The sequence below is a fragment of the Heterodontus francisci genome, chromosome 20, assembly GCF_036365525.1.
Source record: "Heterodontus francisci isolate sHetFra1 chromosome 20, sHetFra1.hap1, whole genome shotgun sequence".
Classification (NCBI taxonomy): Eukaryota; Metazoa; Chordata; class Chondrichthyes; order Heterodontiformes; family Heterodontidae; genus Heterodontus; species Heterodontus francisci.
Window position 1 is genome coordinate 53,904,133 of NC_090390.1, and position 15,885 is coordinate 53,920,017.

A 15,885-nucleotide genomic window follows, 5' to 3' on the forward strand; every position below is an offset into this window, starting at 1 on the left:
TATCTGGAGTATTCCAGAGCACTGTTGACAACTAACAAGCCAAATTAAAGGGGTAGACCTGTCACTGGAGCTGCAATTCATCCCACCTGAGTCCAGATGACCCTGCATACCAACACACTAATAGGTAGGGTGATCCTAACAGGATAATCAGCAGGAAGTTTTCCCCTGTTCAACTCTAGTAAGCTGTGAGTAAGTCGAGCTGTACCCCTGCACACACCTAACAGCTATGGCTGTAGTTAAGCTAGATTCTATTAATTTGGATGAGTGGGGACTGCAGTCTACACTGGGCAAACAGGAGCTCCACCTTTGTGGATTTCTCAGTGCTTTGGTTTGGAGACTCTTATACTTGGTAACGTGTTTCTCTAACTGCAAGATACCTGGCTGACCAAAATATATATATAATTATATATGCAGCTCTTCACTGGCAATATTTAGCCAACTTGGTGCCTTTTACTTCGTAGTAAATGCATTAGACAATGTAACACATCTTGACCCTACTCAGGTTACAAAAGTAGTCCCACTCTCCAGTCTTTAACATTGTTCAGTGCTTATGAATAATCATTTTTGATTTTATTGCCAAATATTGCAAAAAGAGACTGGAAACAATAGATGAAAGCTTGAAATGCTTCACTATGCTAATATATGAATTTTGTGAACTATGTGAATTTTGCAATATGCAGTAATGACACAATATTTGGTGACATTGTTATTAATACTTTCAGATATTTCTGCCAAAATTATGCAATTTATTCACGCTCTTATCGATGGGCTGGAGTAAAAATTAAAAAGGATGCCAGGCTTTTCTTTCCTAAAACGTAATGAAATGTGATTTTTTTTTTTTGTTCACTTTTTCCCGCTCTTTATTTTCCTATTCCTCATTCCATTCATTGACTCTAGTGTCCAGAGAGGCAAACCTGAAAAAATCAGATGTAAAATTATCATCAGAAGGAATCTCAATCCCAGGTTCTTCAGTATGAAGGCCACTGGTTTGCAGTTGGATCATTTCGCATCTAACCACAGATTTTCTAAATAGCACAGAATATATTGACTCTAAGCAAAATAACATCTATGATGCAAATATTCAAAGAAAAGTAAATAGTGCAGCTGATATCCTCTGCTGTACAAAGCCAACAAATATTTCACTGCTGCACCATTTGTCAGTTCCACAAACCAGCTGGTTATTTTCCGTCGAGTAACACTGAAGACATTTCACAGATCGTGAAACGAAATAGTGCTCCAGTATTTTTAGCTTTCAGTCTTTGTTTTTATTTTATTCCTTTTTGTTCTATTTCCCTCTGAATTCAGCAGCAGCACTGAAACTGTTTTACCCGTTCTTGAAGTACAGAATGGGCAAGGAAAATCTGAAAAGCATTTTGGAGGATTGCCTTTGTCCTCAGCACAGCAGAGTGAAATATTACTTTCCCTTCTGAATCTTTTGCTTTGCTTCTGCTCCTCTGTAACCCTTTCCTGGAATGTTCCAACCTGTTTGTTATTTTCCTGCTTCTAAAAAACGTTTATCATTTGCCAGCGCACTTCTTCCACCATGGATTTTTACATATGTTTTTCCATTCTTCTATATAAGAAATAGGAGCAGGAGTAGACCATCTGGCTGTTGAGCCTGTTCCGCTAGTCAATACGATCATGGCTGATCTTTGGCTTCGACTCCCCTTTCCCAGCCGCTGTCCATATCCCTTGATTCCTTGAGCGATCGCTATACCTTAAGAGAAAGACTTGCATTTATATAGCACTTTTCACAAGCAATGAACGTCTCAAAGTGCTTTGCAGGCAACGAAAAATACTTTTGAAGTCTAGCCACTACCGTAATGTAGGAAATGTGGCAGTCAATATGCGCACAGCAAGCTCCCACAAGCAGCAATGTGATCATGACCAGATATCTCTGTTTTTTGTAATGTTGATTGAGGGACAAATATTGGCTCGGACACCAGTGATAACTCCTCTGCTCCTTTTCAAAATAGTACCATGGGATCTTTTGCATCCACTTGAGCAGGCAGATCGGGCCTTGATTTAACCTCTCATCCAAAAGACAGCACCTCCGACAGTGCAGCACTCCCTCATTACTGCACTGGAGTGTCAGCCTTGATTTTTGCGTTCAAGCCCTGGAGCGAGACTTGAACCTAGATCTTTGTGATGCAGAGGCAAGAGTGCTACCAACTGAGCCACGGCTGAAAGTCTCTGCATGTGGAATTCTGCTTGTGCAATTTCTGTGCTGCCTGTTAAATATTATTCTGAAATATTCTTTTTCTCACATTTGAATCATAATTTCTGGTTGATTTTTGGTCAGTTCTTGGTGAGCTGACCTTTTGTTTCAATTTACTTTTTTTTTCTGATTTCACCTGTCAATTTTATGGTTTTGTCAATTTTCTTTTCTCCCCCCTCTCCTTAAAGCACTTTCCCTTCCAGGGGCTACAGTTCCATAGGCAGCAGAACCTCCCCAACCGTAACACTCTCAAGTGGCTGATTCATGTGTGAACTTACCACAGATGTCAGCAGCCTATTTGGCAGTGAACGCTACCCCAGCTGAACCCAATCCTATTCTTGTCTGATGTCCGCATGCACACTGTCCAGAATCTTGGCTTTATTCCTCACTCCCTCACGATCCTGGGGACACTGAAGCTAATGGTAGCATGATTTTCACTGCCACAGCTGAAATAAGCTAACTCAACACAACAGGAGTGAACCTTCCTGGCCTGCTTGCCTGAGTACCCCATCAGGCATTGTGTTTATCCATTCAGGCATTCGTGGCCCACTTTAGCAATAGGAGGAACAAATGAGTCCCACCAATCAACAGTGTTTTATTCTGCAGGGCAGAACTGGAAAGTTGCACTGAGAATTAGCATTTTCTTCCCATTGCTGATCGCACCCCCAGTTTATGCTGATGAATGGTTTCATTAACGAGGAAGAAATAAAGATGGTGCTGGCATTGGCAAAAAAAAAAGCCAAAGGGCAGATATTCCTCTTGGATCCTACGGTGGAGCAACTTTGATGGGACATGTCTTCTGCCTACATCATGGCTGCATCCCCAACCAAGCCAGAGCAATTTTCTGGGGTCAGGATTATTGCTTTAAATTTGGCTGGCTGGGGAGGGTTTGGGGGTGGATACTGCAGTGCGACATGGTTGGTAGCCCTAGCTGAGGACCCAAGAAAATGAGATAAATTTATATCTCCTGACTAATGCAGTCTGTCGCGCTGCGGCCAGTAGATGCCCAAAACCTCCCTGCTTGTGCCTCAACTGCAAACAAGATGTTTCTTATGAGACATGCCTTGTTGGGATGTGGTTAATCATTATAAGTCAGAAAAACTATCCTGGTTTTCTTTTAAAGCACTGGAAGTGGTGATGTACTGCATGCATATGCAGGTTTGAAAAAGAACATTTTCTTACTCGTATATCAGGAGTCACCCCAAAGGGAAGATGCTTTAAAATCACTTCAGTTACACAAGTGCTGGAGTCAGAGGTCAGAAGAGTCCGGCTGCTGGCCTTGTTTTTGGCCTCTTCAAATTTTCTTGAAGATTTTCCACAGTTTTAGTGATATGTAAATGAAGTCAAAGTCACACCATCCCATTTGAATTTTCAAAATCCTACAAAACTGGTGGATTTCAATGAGTTTCTTCTTTGTCTCTTTGCCAGGCTTACACAGGCAAATCACTCAGCTTTTTTGTTGATTTGACTCCCATTTCCTATGAATGAGATGCCAAAGACTGGAGCCTAGAAATTATTACAGCTGATATCAGTGGATAAATATTTAACACGAGTGGTAAATGAACACATTCATTTGCTCGTGTTGGCAGTGTTCCTTTCTAGCCTGCATTTGCTATGATCTCTGCAATATATGGCTTTACTCAACAACCTTTACTTTGCAACTCGATAGGGCTGCAGGAGCAGATTGTAACTTTAAGCAATCTTTAGAAGTTTTTCCTAAATGTTCATGGTCATTGTTTATCTATTTGGCTATTTTTCTAAAGCAACAAATTTGACAACTTCTCATATTTTGACTGAATTCATTTGCAACAGGTCCATGTTCTGAGAACTGCAGGTTTTTCTTATCCCATGTGCTGCAGTTGTAATATCAACGTCTAGGTATCTCAATCAGTGAGAGACTTAGATTCATTGTCCACAATTGTTGGTGAAGCTGAATAACATTTACTAGAATGTATGCTGTAACAATTACAAGAATAGAATTTATCCAATTACAGCTGTGACAATAGAGTTAAATAGGTCGTTACTGTGAGAACCTGTCCCCTTGCTCCCCCATTAGCTCCATACATTGAGCCAGTGAATAGCTAAGTCACAGAGACCAGGTCTCATTCCCCAGTCTGTGTTCAGTTAATTGATATCGCCAGAATATGATAGGAGTCCTACAATTGTCCTCAGAGCCTGTGTTAGGTGGAAGAGGCACAGTGGTAATGTCACAACTAGTAATCTAGAGGCTGAGGCTAATGGGGCCTTGGGTTCAAGCCCCACCATGGCAGCTGGTGAAATTTAATTTCAGTTAATAATCTGGAATTGAAAGTCTAATGGCACTAATACTATCATCGATTGTTGTAAAAGCCCATCTGGTTCACTAATGTCCTGTAGGAAAGGAAATATGCCATCCTTACCTGGTCTGGCCGACATGTGACTCCAGATCCTAGCAGTATGGTTGACACTTAACTGCCCTTTGAAATGGCCAAGCAAGCTACTCAGCTGTCGAGGGCAATTAGGGATGGACAACAAATGCTGGCCTTGCCAGTGACACCCATATCCCATAAAAGAAGGCCTGGGTGGGTGACGGGTGTCCATGAAGTCTAGGGGTGGGGGGGGGGGGGGGGGGAAGGTGCCGTGGAGGTGGAAGTTTTGCCAGGGGTGAGATAGGCATCTCATTTTACAAGGCTGTTAATAGTCCAGTTGAACTCTGGTTGGGAAGGCTATCACTGGCCTATCCTGCCCCTGGCAAAATCGCTTGGCCTCTGAGTGATGACGGGCCCTCTGCCCCTGCCACCCGTTGCGATTCTATGGGCCACTCCCCCTCCCCCCGCCTCCAACCTCACCTCCAGGGGGCCCATAAAATCAAGCCTTATATCCCAGATGGGAATCAAAACCTTGAGAACTGGAGTGTATTCTTGAGGTAAAATAAAGAAAATTATTTAAAGTTTAATTAATTCCCATGGTGGCAAAAACCTATTTGCTCAACATTCATATTGCAAACTGACTCTAATGGAATGGATGTTTTGGACCATATTCTTGTGTCATTAATGCAGGTGCAGTTGTCCTGTAGCACATGAGGTACTGCTACTAGTTATCACACTTCATATGGTGCAACTATTGTGACCCTTTTAATCAAAGAAATCCTTCCTACAGGAATGAAATAAGACGTATAACTAGGATTTGTTTTAAACAAGTAAAGCAAAATCTATTCAATGGCCAATGTTATTTTAGTGACCTGTTTTCTTCAAAGTTTTGTTTTAAGAATTTTGATGGTGTTCCTCCACTGTGTGAGATCATCTGACCATGCTGCTTTAATAAAATTCTGAATTGAAGAAAACCGTGGGAACAGGACAAAATCTTCTTTAAATGATGTATTGCAAAGCTATTACTTGGCACTACTTAGTAACACATGTGAAGATTTACATTAATGCAATAAAATGAACTAAAATACAGCACCCTGCTTCTTGCTTTTTAAAACTAAACCCTTAAATTAAAAATAGCCAAAAAAGAGAAACACTTGCAAAATGAATATATTTTGTATTTAAAAAGTATGCTACTCTTTCGTTTTAAAAAAAAAGTCCCTTTTATTTCAGGAATTACTTGTGTGTATGTGAACTTCACTCTCAGTAGATGGCCTGCTTTCTAAATTATTTCTTCAACTTTCTCTTTGAAACCGTGTTGTGGGTGATTGGCAGGATGGTCTTCTCATTATGCCCCCGTTGCATAATTCACATTTCTCCTTGTCACTTCAGTAATTTCTCATGAATTATTCCCTGGTTTAATTGGCAGGCAAGTAATCTGTTCCTAGATCACTTCCATTCCATTCTGTGGCCAGTATATAAGAGTAACCCAGGGTGGTTCTAGGACTGAATTTTCTCAGAAGAATTTCTCTTGGCTTTTACTTAGTACCCTCTCCTGTGACTTAACTAGAACTGTCAGTTTGCCACATGATGATGGAGTTACAGGCTTGGACATGTTATGGCATGAATGGACTGTGTTGACATATTAATCACCCTTTTAATACTGTTCTGGATCAAATGGCAAATGCTGTTTTGCAGTATCCTTGGCTCCTTCCTTCTTAACATTGCACTTTTTGATTCATATTTTTTATACATTGTGTACAATTTTAGGAAGAATCTACTTGTTTCAAGCCATTTACTGATTTGAATTATGTAGATATGCTGAAAATTCAAAAAAGCTTTGTGCTTGGCTGCTAAATTGAATTGCATTAGGGACGGAGAGAGAGCTTTCTGAGCTGGATATTTAATCACTATTTGGAAGATTTTTGAATTAGTACCTGATGAAGGGCAGATAAAAAGCCCCTTGGAGCTTCATAACGATTCATATTTAAATTAAACATTTATTAGTACTAATGTTTTAAATCCATAAAGCTAGAGTGTTAACAAAATAATGAATCAATATACTCACTTGTGAACTGGTAATTTGCCTTTGGCTTACAATAGCTTGTGATGAACTGCCTACCCACTGAAAGCAATAATTTTTGTGTCATATATCAATCATTCACCGTACTGTGTTTTACAATTTAATTCCTATTCAAATAACAAGAAGCAGAGCCTTGTCAATGATAGTAGTGTTGTTGACACTGGCTAACTTGCTACATTTACCATGGTAACAAGAACAGTGAGAGTTGTTCATGAAATCGTAAGATAATTACAGATGAGGAAGACCATTTAGCCCATCTTAGTTCTTCCATCCAAACAGATTGTGAAATCTGTCAATTTCAGCAACCAACTAAATCTTTGATGATTCTGAGGTTCTTGTCCCCAGTATTTTATCGGGGAATTCATCCCATGTATGGATCCCTCTATAGCCCAGATTTTAACCTAACCTGCCTGGCAAGAATAGGGTGTGTTCAGGTTGACGCCTAATTTTCACCTTGTCTGATTTCAGTGGAGCATAAAATTGGGTAGGGTGTAAATTGGGTGTCAGATCTGAACCAACTCCATTCTTGCTGGATGGGTTATCTTAAAAATAAGAGCTTATGCATGAAGAAGAACTTCCTGCTATCTTCTCTAACCTTACCTTTTTATTAATTTGAACTCATGGCAATATAAAAGCAAGTTGTTGTTATTGTCATTGTTGTTCCCCCATCCTACTCTCAAATTAAAACCCTGGAGTCAGTTAAAAATCGGTTGGAAGCTGTTATTGACCGATTCCAGAATCTTGGTGGATAGAATCATAGTTACCGCACAGAAGGAGGTCATTCAGCCTGTTGAGCCTGTGCCAGCTCTCTGCAAAAGCAAATCATGTTGTCCCACTTCCCAGCCCTTTCCCCGTAACCCTGCAAATGTTTTCCCTTCAGGTGCTTGTCCAATTCCCTTTTGAAAGCCACAATTGAACCTGCCTCCACCACCCTTTCAAGCAGTGCATTCCAGATCCTAACCACTTGCTGTATAAAAAGGTTTTTCCTCATGATTCTTTTGCTAATCATTTTAAATCTGTGTCCTCTTGATCTGGTTCTTTATCTTTCCACCAACTGGAACAGTTCCCTCTATCTACTCTGTCCAGACCACTCATAATTTTGAACACCTCTGTCAAATCTCCTCTCAAGCTTCTCTTCTCTAAGAAGCTTCTCCAATCAATCCACGTAACTGAAGTCCCTCATCCCTGGAACAATTCTTGTAAATCTTTTCTGCACCCTCTCTAAAGCCTTCACATTCTTCCTAAAGTGCGGTGCCCAGAATTGGACACAATGCTCCACTTGAAGCCAAACCAGTGTGTTGTAAATGTTCGTCATAACTTCCTTGCTTTAGTACTCTATGCCTCTATTTATAAAGCCCAGGATCCGGTATGCCTTTGTAACCACTTTCTCAACCTGCCCTGCCACCTTCAATGATTTGTGCACATATGGCCCCAGGTCTCTGTTCCTGCGCCCCCTTTAGAATTGTATCCTTTATTTTATATTGTCTCTCCTCATTCTTTCTACTAAAATGTGTCACTTCACGCTTTTCTGTGTTAAATTTCATCTACTATACGTCCACCCATTCCACCAGCCTGTCTACGTCCTTTTGAAGTCTATCCCTTCCTCTCACAGTTCACAATACTTCTAAGTTTTGTGTCATCTGCAAATTTTGAAATTGTGTCTGTACACCCAAGTCTAAGTCATAAATATATATCATGAAAAGCAGTGGTCCTAGTATCAACCCCTAGGGAACCCTGGAATACCTTCCTCCAGTCGGAAAAACAACCGTTCAACACTTCTCTCTGTTTCCGGTCACTCAGCCACCTTTTGTATCCATTTTTAAAATTTGTTTATGGGATGTGGGCGTCGCTGGCTAGGCCAGCATTTATTGCCAATCCTTAATTGCCCTTGAATTGAGTGGCTTGCTTGGCTATTTCAGAATGCATTTTAAGAGTCAACCACATTGCTGTGGGTTTGGAGTCACATGTAGACCAGACCAGATTTCCTTCCCTAAAGGACATTAGTGAACCAGATGGGTTTTTACAACAATCGACAATGGTTTCATGGTCACCATTAGACTAGCTTTTTAATTCCAGATTTCTTAATTGAATTCAAATTTCACCATCTTCCCTGTCCCTTTTATTCCATGGGCTTTAACTTTGCTGGCAAACCTATTATATGGCACTTTATCAAACGCCTTTTGGAAGTCCATGTACACCATATCAACTGCATTACTCTCATCAACTCTCTCTGTTACCTCATCAAAAGTTATTTAAACATGATTTGCCTTTAACAAATCCATGCTGGCTTTCCTTTAATTAATCCACCCTTGCCCTAGTGACTGTGTGTTAATTTTGTCCTGGATTATTGGTTCTAAAGCTTTTCCACTACTGAGGTTAAACTGACTGCAGTTGCTAGGTTTATCCTTATTCTTTTTTGGACAAGGGTATAACATTGGCAATTCTCCAGTCCTCTGGCACTATCCCTGTATCTAAGGAGGAGTGGATGATTATGGCCAGTATCTCCACAATTTCTACCTTTCCCTCAGCATTTTTGGATGCATCCCATCCAGACGGTGACTTATCGACTTTAAGTACAGCCAGCCTTTATCGTACCTCCTCTTTATAAATTTTTAGGTCATCCAGCATCTCAACTGCCTCCTCGATCACTATGATTTTGACAGCATCTTCCTTGATTAGGACAGATGCAGAGTACTCAATTAGTACTTCGTCATGCCCTCTGCCTCTATACGTAAGTCTCCTTTATGGATCCTAATCAGCCCCACCCCTCCTCTTACTACCCTTTTACTATTTATATGCCTATAGAAGACTTTTGGATTCCCTTTCATGTTAGCTGGGATGAATTTGCAGGAATAAACAAAGATGGGCTCAATGGTCTTCCTCATCAGTGGTTATCTTATGATTTCATGAACAACTGTCACGGCTTTTGTTACCACAGTAATATAGCAGGTCACGTGTGGATAACAGAATTGCCTACAAGACTCTGCTTCTCATTCATTTGAATAGGAATTAATTTTTTGGCACAATATCATGAATGATATATGATACAATAAATAAAGTTCTGCACTTGCTTTTTCCATGCTGTTTACTAACTTGTATACCTGTAAGATCACCTCACCAATGCCTCCTTTCAAGGTTGAAAAGCCCACATTTCTCCATTCTTTCTTCATAATACAGACCACTACCACTAGTGATCATCTGGGTACAATCTTCATTCCTTGTGTTTTATTATTGAAAGAAATAAAGGAGAAAAATGACACATTTATGTTGCATCTTTCACATCCTCCGGATAGCCTAAAGTGCTCCACAGCCTATGGAAATGTGGTCACTGTTGTAATGTAGGCAAATGCCCACAGCAAGGTTAATACTTTTTAGTGATTTTGCTTGAGGACTCCATTAGAATGGCCTGCCCTTCTTTGACGACAGCCATAGGATCATTTATGTCCAACTGAACAAACAAATGAGGCATTGGTTTAATATCCCTTCTGAAAGATGGCACCTTCAACAATGCAGGACGCCAGCTGTACTTCACTGACATGTTAGTCTAAATTATATGCTCAAATCTACGGTGCAGTTTGAAGCCACTTGGAACTGAGAGTCCTACCACTAATCCAAACTGACCGTATTGTTCAGAATACTTTGGTACTTTTAAAGTAAATTTCCGAGAGTTGAATCGTAAAGTTTGATATATGCAGTATGTGTAGAGATTTGCAGGGTTTGGCATGGAATGTTTTACTTCACAGAATTACTTGTCATAAAAGTTGGTAAGCAACCATTTTGGCAGGACAGGGCTGTTTAAATTTGTGGTAAATTCAGTTTATCACCTAGTGCCAAAAAAAGCTGCGTTTTACTGAATTAACCTATAATCATAAAATCAATAAAGAGACACATGTAGAGTTAACAGCATCTCTCAGTTGCTTCTTTTTCCTCTGCTTTAAAGCAACTGGTTAGAATCAAGGCAATGTGAATGTGAACATCTAGACATCCAGCACTTTCATGGCAGGAGAAATTCACCACACGTTTAGACCCTGTTTAACCATAGCTTAAAAATTACAATAGACCAATAAGTGGTTACTGAGAGATGTTGATAAGTATATAGCTGGCTTTTTATCAGGGTTAGGATTGTGGGGCATGTCTGTAGAATGTACTTTCCCTTTGAATAAATACATCTTTGTAGACATGCTGTCCCAAATCATTGACATAACCTCATACTTCTAAGAACAATATGCTTGTTGATGCAGTGTTATTGGTAGGGGAACTGCTAACACTGAGATTCTGTTTCTAGAGGAGGAAAATTACGTACTTAGCAATTGTTTTCAATCAAGGAATAGTCCTGGTACTCAATTTCAGCATGGGCAGGCTGAGGTTATTTATTTTTTGATGAAGTGATTGGAAAAGCTTGGGGTAGCTTTACCTCAACCCAACTGGCCTCATTTATCACCATGTTGCTGATGGTCAGAATAGTGAACTAATATTGTATGTGTCCCATACTTGACCCACAATTTGATGGAGGAACGTAATATGCAGAGTGCTATCTTAACCCATTTCCAAATCATTTAAATGGATTTGTAAAGGGTCGGTCATGCCTGACGAATCTGATTGATTGAATTTTTTGAAAAGGTGACTAAAGTAGTGGACAGGGGAATGTGTATGGATCTTATTTATATGGGCTTCATTGTAAGCAGTGTACATATAAGTGTAACATTGTAACATTATAAAAAGTTATTGATAGATTAAGTGAATGGGCTAAAACTGTGGCAAATGGATTTCAACGTACATAAATGTGAGATCATCCACTATGGACCTTAAAAGGATAGAACAGGGTACTTTCTAAATGGTGAAAAGTTAGAAACCGTGGAGGTCCAAAGAGACTTGAGGGTCCAGGTACGTAGATAATTAAAATGTCATGAACAGGTACAGAAAATAATCAAAAAGGCTAATGGAATGTTGGCCTTTATATCTAGAGGACTAGAATAGAAGGGGGTAAAAGTCATGCTTCAGCTCTCCAAAGCTCTGATTAGACCACAACTGGAGTGTTGTGAGCAGCTCTGGTCACCACACCTTAGGATGGATATATCGCCCTTGAAGGGCGATACTTGGACTCTAAGGGTTAAATTACGAGGAGACATTACATAAACTAGGGTTGTATTCCCTGAAATTTAGAAGGTTAAGGCGTGATTTGGTCGACGTGTTCATGATATTATGGGGAACAGATAGTTACTCACTATTTACCCTATTTCGGCTAGTTGGGGAGTCTAATACTAGAGGGCATAGTCTAATAGTTAGACTTCCAGGAGTGAAATTAAGAAATGCTTCTACAGACACAGGGTGGTAGAAGATTGAAACGCTCTTCCAGAAATAGCTATTTATTTGAGATCAATTGTTAAATTTAAAACTGAGAATGATATGGGGAAAAGGCTGGTAAATGGGGTTAGGTGGCAGATCAGCCATGATCTCACTGAATGGAGGAACAGGCTGGAGGGGCTAAATGGCCTGCTGCTGTTCCTATTTAATTAAAAAAAAGTTTTTTTTGAAGGACTGAAGTCAATAATTATGCTTAAAAGATAGATTTAAATTAAGATATTTCATTTATTTTAAAATGTTTCTTTCCTTAAGAACTAATCCATGCTTTGGCATCAGGGTACAGACTAATAAAACAACCTTTTTGTTTGTTTGTTTGAAATAAAAAGAGGGGGATCGGTGGAGAGACATCAGCAGGAAGTGTCAAATTGACCTTGAGCAAAACACCAATAATCTGGATCCACCTTGGACTTGTTTGGCCGGTTCAGATGGGTGTCAAGAGAATACAGCCTGGCCAAGTGATTCAAATCCAGCATCTGCTGTGACCAGTTTAATCAAAGATCTCAGCCTCAGTGATCGAAATGGCTTTCCTTCAGCACCTCCCAGCAAGCGTCAGTGTAGGTCGTTGTCTTTTTCAGATGAACTATCAAGCTGTCGGTCGCCGTGGAAACCTAGTGGTTCAAAGGTGTGGACTCCAGTAGATAAAAGACGCTGTCACAGTGGGAGCAGTGTGCAACATTGTTCAAATGGGGTGTCAACAATGCAGAGGAGTTCAAGTTTTAGTCTGCCTTCAAGATCCAATGTTTTTTCTTTCTCGTTTGAACCCTTGGCTACCAGCAACAGGCCTGTGTGCTCCCAGGGGAAGGGCTTTTGGACCTCGCCCTCTTTTGGAAGGTTCAAAGATGATCTGCGTCCTGATTCCAACTCAGGAGTTGCGTCCGTGGTCGATTTGCTACGACCCCTTTCTGTATCTCATGAGCAGATATCAGTGCTGGAGCTCAGCACGCCGTCCACAATGGGTGCGTCTGCTGCAACCCCAGAGTCTGTGCGGCAGACCAGCCAGCTACTCCGATGCAGATCACAGCCGTGTGTCCACAATGATCAGAAGGTTGGGATGAAACGTCGCAGACCGGAAGAAGATCAAAGGCCATCGCTTGACCTTGCCAAGATGACTCAGGTATGAGGTGTCACTGTGTGGCAGACTGTAGGCTTAGGCTGACATTCATTTTCAACTCCCCTTCCCTCTAAATGCACATAAAATGAACTGGAGTAATAATAGATTAGAAATTACATTGATGTGTATTCCACTGCCCTATGTTTACACAAGTTTAAACTCATTGGCCTAGAGTTTGCATGAATAATGACAGCAAAACTGTCAACATCCACCATCATTACTCCTCTGAAACGGACAGCAATTTCTGCGCCCGCACATGGGCAAGTAAACTCGGAAATCCAGAAGTTGCTGTCAGTGATTCTATGCTTCTCCATCTGGTGCACTGTAGAAGGCTCCCCCAGACTGCAATCAAGTAGAAATGATTGAACTGATGAGAAGTTCCACTTTTATGCATTTAGTTTTGCTATAAAAACCCTTGAAAAAGTTACGCTTTGTTAAATGAGATGTAACTGGGTTTTTAATGGTCTACTAAGTTCATGATTATTGTGCAACAATATTACTGGCCCCGAATGATTAATTTTTATTTGTGGAATGACCAGTTTCTCCATTATTGATTAAAACAAAATCTACATATTTAAATTTTTATATAGAGTTTGTTTATGATATAACTTCTGCCTTAATCTCACCAGCATGTCTCAATCATTTATTTTACTATCTGTAAAATTTAAATTAAAAGTGAAGGACTTCATTGATTTTTACTTCCTGGTTTGCTGTCCATGAGAATACTTCAGTGTGATTTGTTACTTATCTTGCTCGGCGACATCACTGTTGCTGGACGCTTGGTGATTCCTTTAACTTGGAAACTGATTCAAACTATCATTGGGATAGGGGAAATCCACGCCACAAATATTGCTGGATGTTTGTGCGAAGCTTTCTTCAAAGTCAGTGGCAGGTGCCATTGCTTTGCTGCTGACTGTGAAATCCGGAGCATTGGGTGTGATTTATTCGTCAAATTTTACAGTCTGCAAAACAGAGGCACACTTTCACTGTGGTGGGAAATTACTTGACACTTTCACAAGATTACATTGCGTTTCCAAGGAAATATTATTCACTCTTGTGCGCAATTACATTTTAACAGGAAAATAAAAAGCTGATTGCAGAAAGAACAACATGTGGGGATCAGCATTTTTGTTCAAGCCCTTGAGTAGGGCAGGAATAGACCTGATTTTAAAAAAAAAGACTGATCTAACAATGTTAAATAAGCTGCCAAAATTCCCTTGCTTCATTTTTGAGCTGACGTTCCATGCTGTCTAGAAACTGTATAATGTCTTCAGTAAAAATTTCATTTTTACCTCAAACACTGTACAAATAGCTGAACCCATTTCCTGTGCATTCTAAATTATGTTCTCTGCCTTGTGTTCACCCAGAATTAGAATTGTTTACCTTTCTTCAGTATCAATCTTACTCCTTTCTTTTTACAATATCCTAAATCTTTGACTCCGCTTTGTCACTTCAGTGAAATACAGCTGGCTGGAAGCTGAACTTTTGAGTTTCTGGATTAGCTTGAGTTTCTGACATCAACTTGAAACCGTCAAAAAGTCTGGTGACAAAAACACAACCAATCATCCAAAGTCAAAGATCTCAACACCCTTTTTGCTCTGGTAATGATTTAAGCAGGAAGTGGAGGGATTGAGCCAGTGATCAATTTGCTCAGTAAGTCCATAACTGATCTCAGATACAGCAAGCAGTGCTTGTCAAAACCAATTACACTTTTTAAAAAAAAAAGTCAGTCTTATTTTAGTGTATTTTGTTGAAATGTCACTAAAGAAAGGTGGTCAGTAATGTAGAAAGTTCTGCAAAGTGATGGGGAAGGGATTCTACATATTTCCAGTTGCTTTTTCCATTTGCAGTTTCTCCTTGGAGCGACATTTGCATCTTTGACTGCTGCCCACATATTTTGTTTCTAAGCAGCATTTTGTAAATTAGATTTGCTCTATTGTAATAGCAGACCTTCCAATTCTCTGTCATTTCTGAATAATCGTTTGCATTTTTAATATGTCTGAACATCTATTACTTACCATCTGGTATATTTTACACCAGACTGAGTAAATGAAGCTTCAGGGGAACTAGAACTGCCCCTGAGCTGCAGCCAGTTTGATTGCATCTTATGTCTTTAGGGCTTGACTTTAATCTTCAACTTCATAAAACATTCTTGAAATTGGAAAGTCTGCAACAGCAAAGTGAATTGAAAAGTCCTTTTAATATCCAAGACACCTTCACTGTACTTGGTGGTATTTACTGCCTATTTGCTACTGCTGCAGTTGGAAGGGTTTTGTCAGGTAGGAGAATGGGTTGCTAAATTGTTAGACTATTAAGGGCTGTTTAGAAAATGTTATTATTTGTTACTCATGAAATGATTTTAATATTGACCTCTTTGCTTTCTAGCACACTTTGCATTCTCCAATTTTCCCCTTTCCTTGTTGAATACTGCTAGAATATGGTCCAGTAGCTGCTGGCCAACCATCAGTGCCTCACCCTTTCTTTATTGTTGGCATAGCCAGTGAGGAGGTTACTTGACTACTGGTTTGTTGGGGGCTAGTGGGGAAGGTGTAGGGGTCGGAGGGTATTTTACACAGGTTTGTTTTTCCCCCTAGCTCAGGGTCACTAAGGCTGCTTGTAGGGCTCCAACTGCCACACTTGGCAAAGGATCAAACTCCATGCCCTCTGGGTTTGTATGGTTCAGTTCTATGCCAAGTGGTGCCTTTCCTTATTATGCCACTGGAGAAGCTATCCAGTATACGTTCACTGCAGCTTAAATGTGATC

The 15,885-nt window shown here is 40.1% G+C and overlaps 1 protein-coding gene across 10 annotated transcripts in view; it reads left to right on the top strand.

Annotated features, from left to right (window-relative positions):
* fam53b (family with sequence similarity 53 member B) overlaps positions 1-15,885 on the top strand; it is a 127,536-nt gene that overhangs the window by 53,044 nt on the left and 58,607 nt on the right. For all 10 annotated transcript variants that reach the window (XM_068052789.1, XM_068052788.1, XM_068052794.1 and 7 more), the window contains one exon: positions 12,337-13,124. In XM_068052789.1, the coding sequence (XP_067908890.1) occupies positions 12,337-13,124 (788 nt within the window). The remainder of the gene's footprint in view (positions 1-12,336; positions 13,125-15,885) is intronic.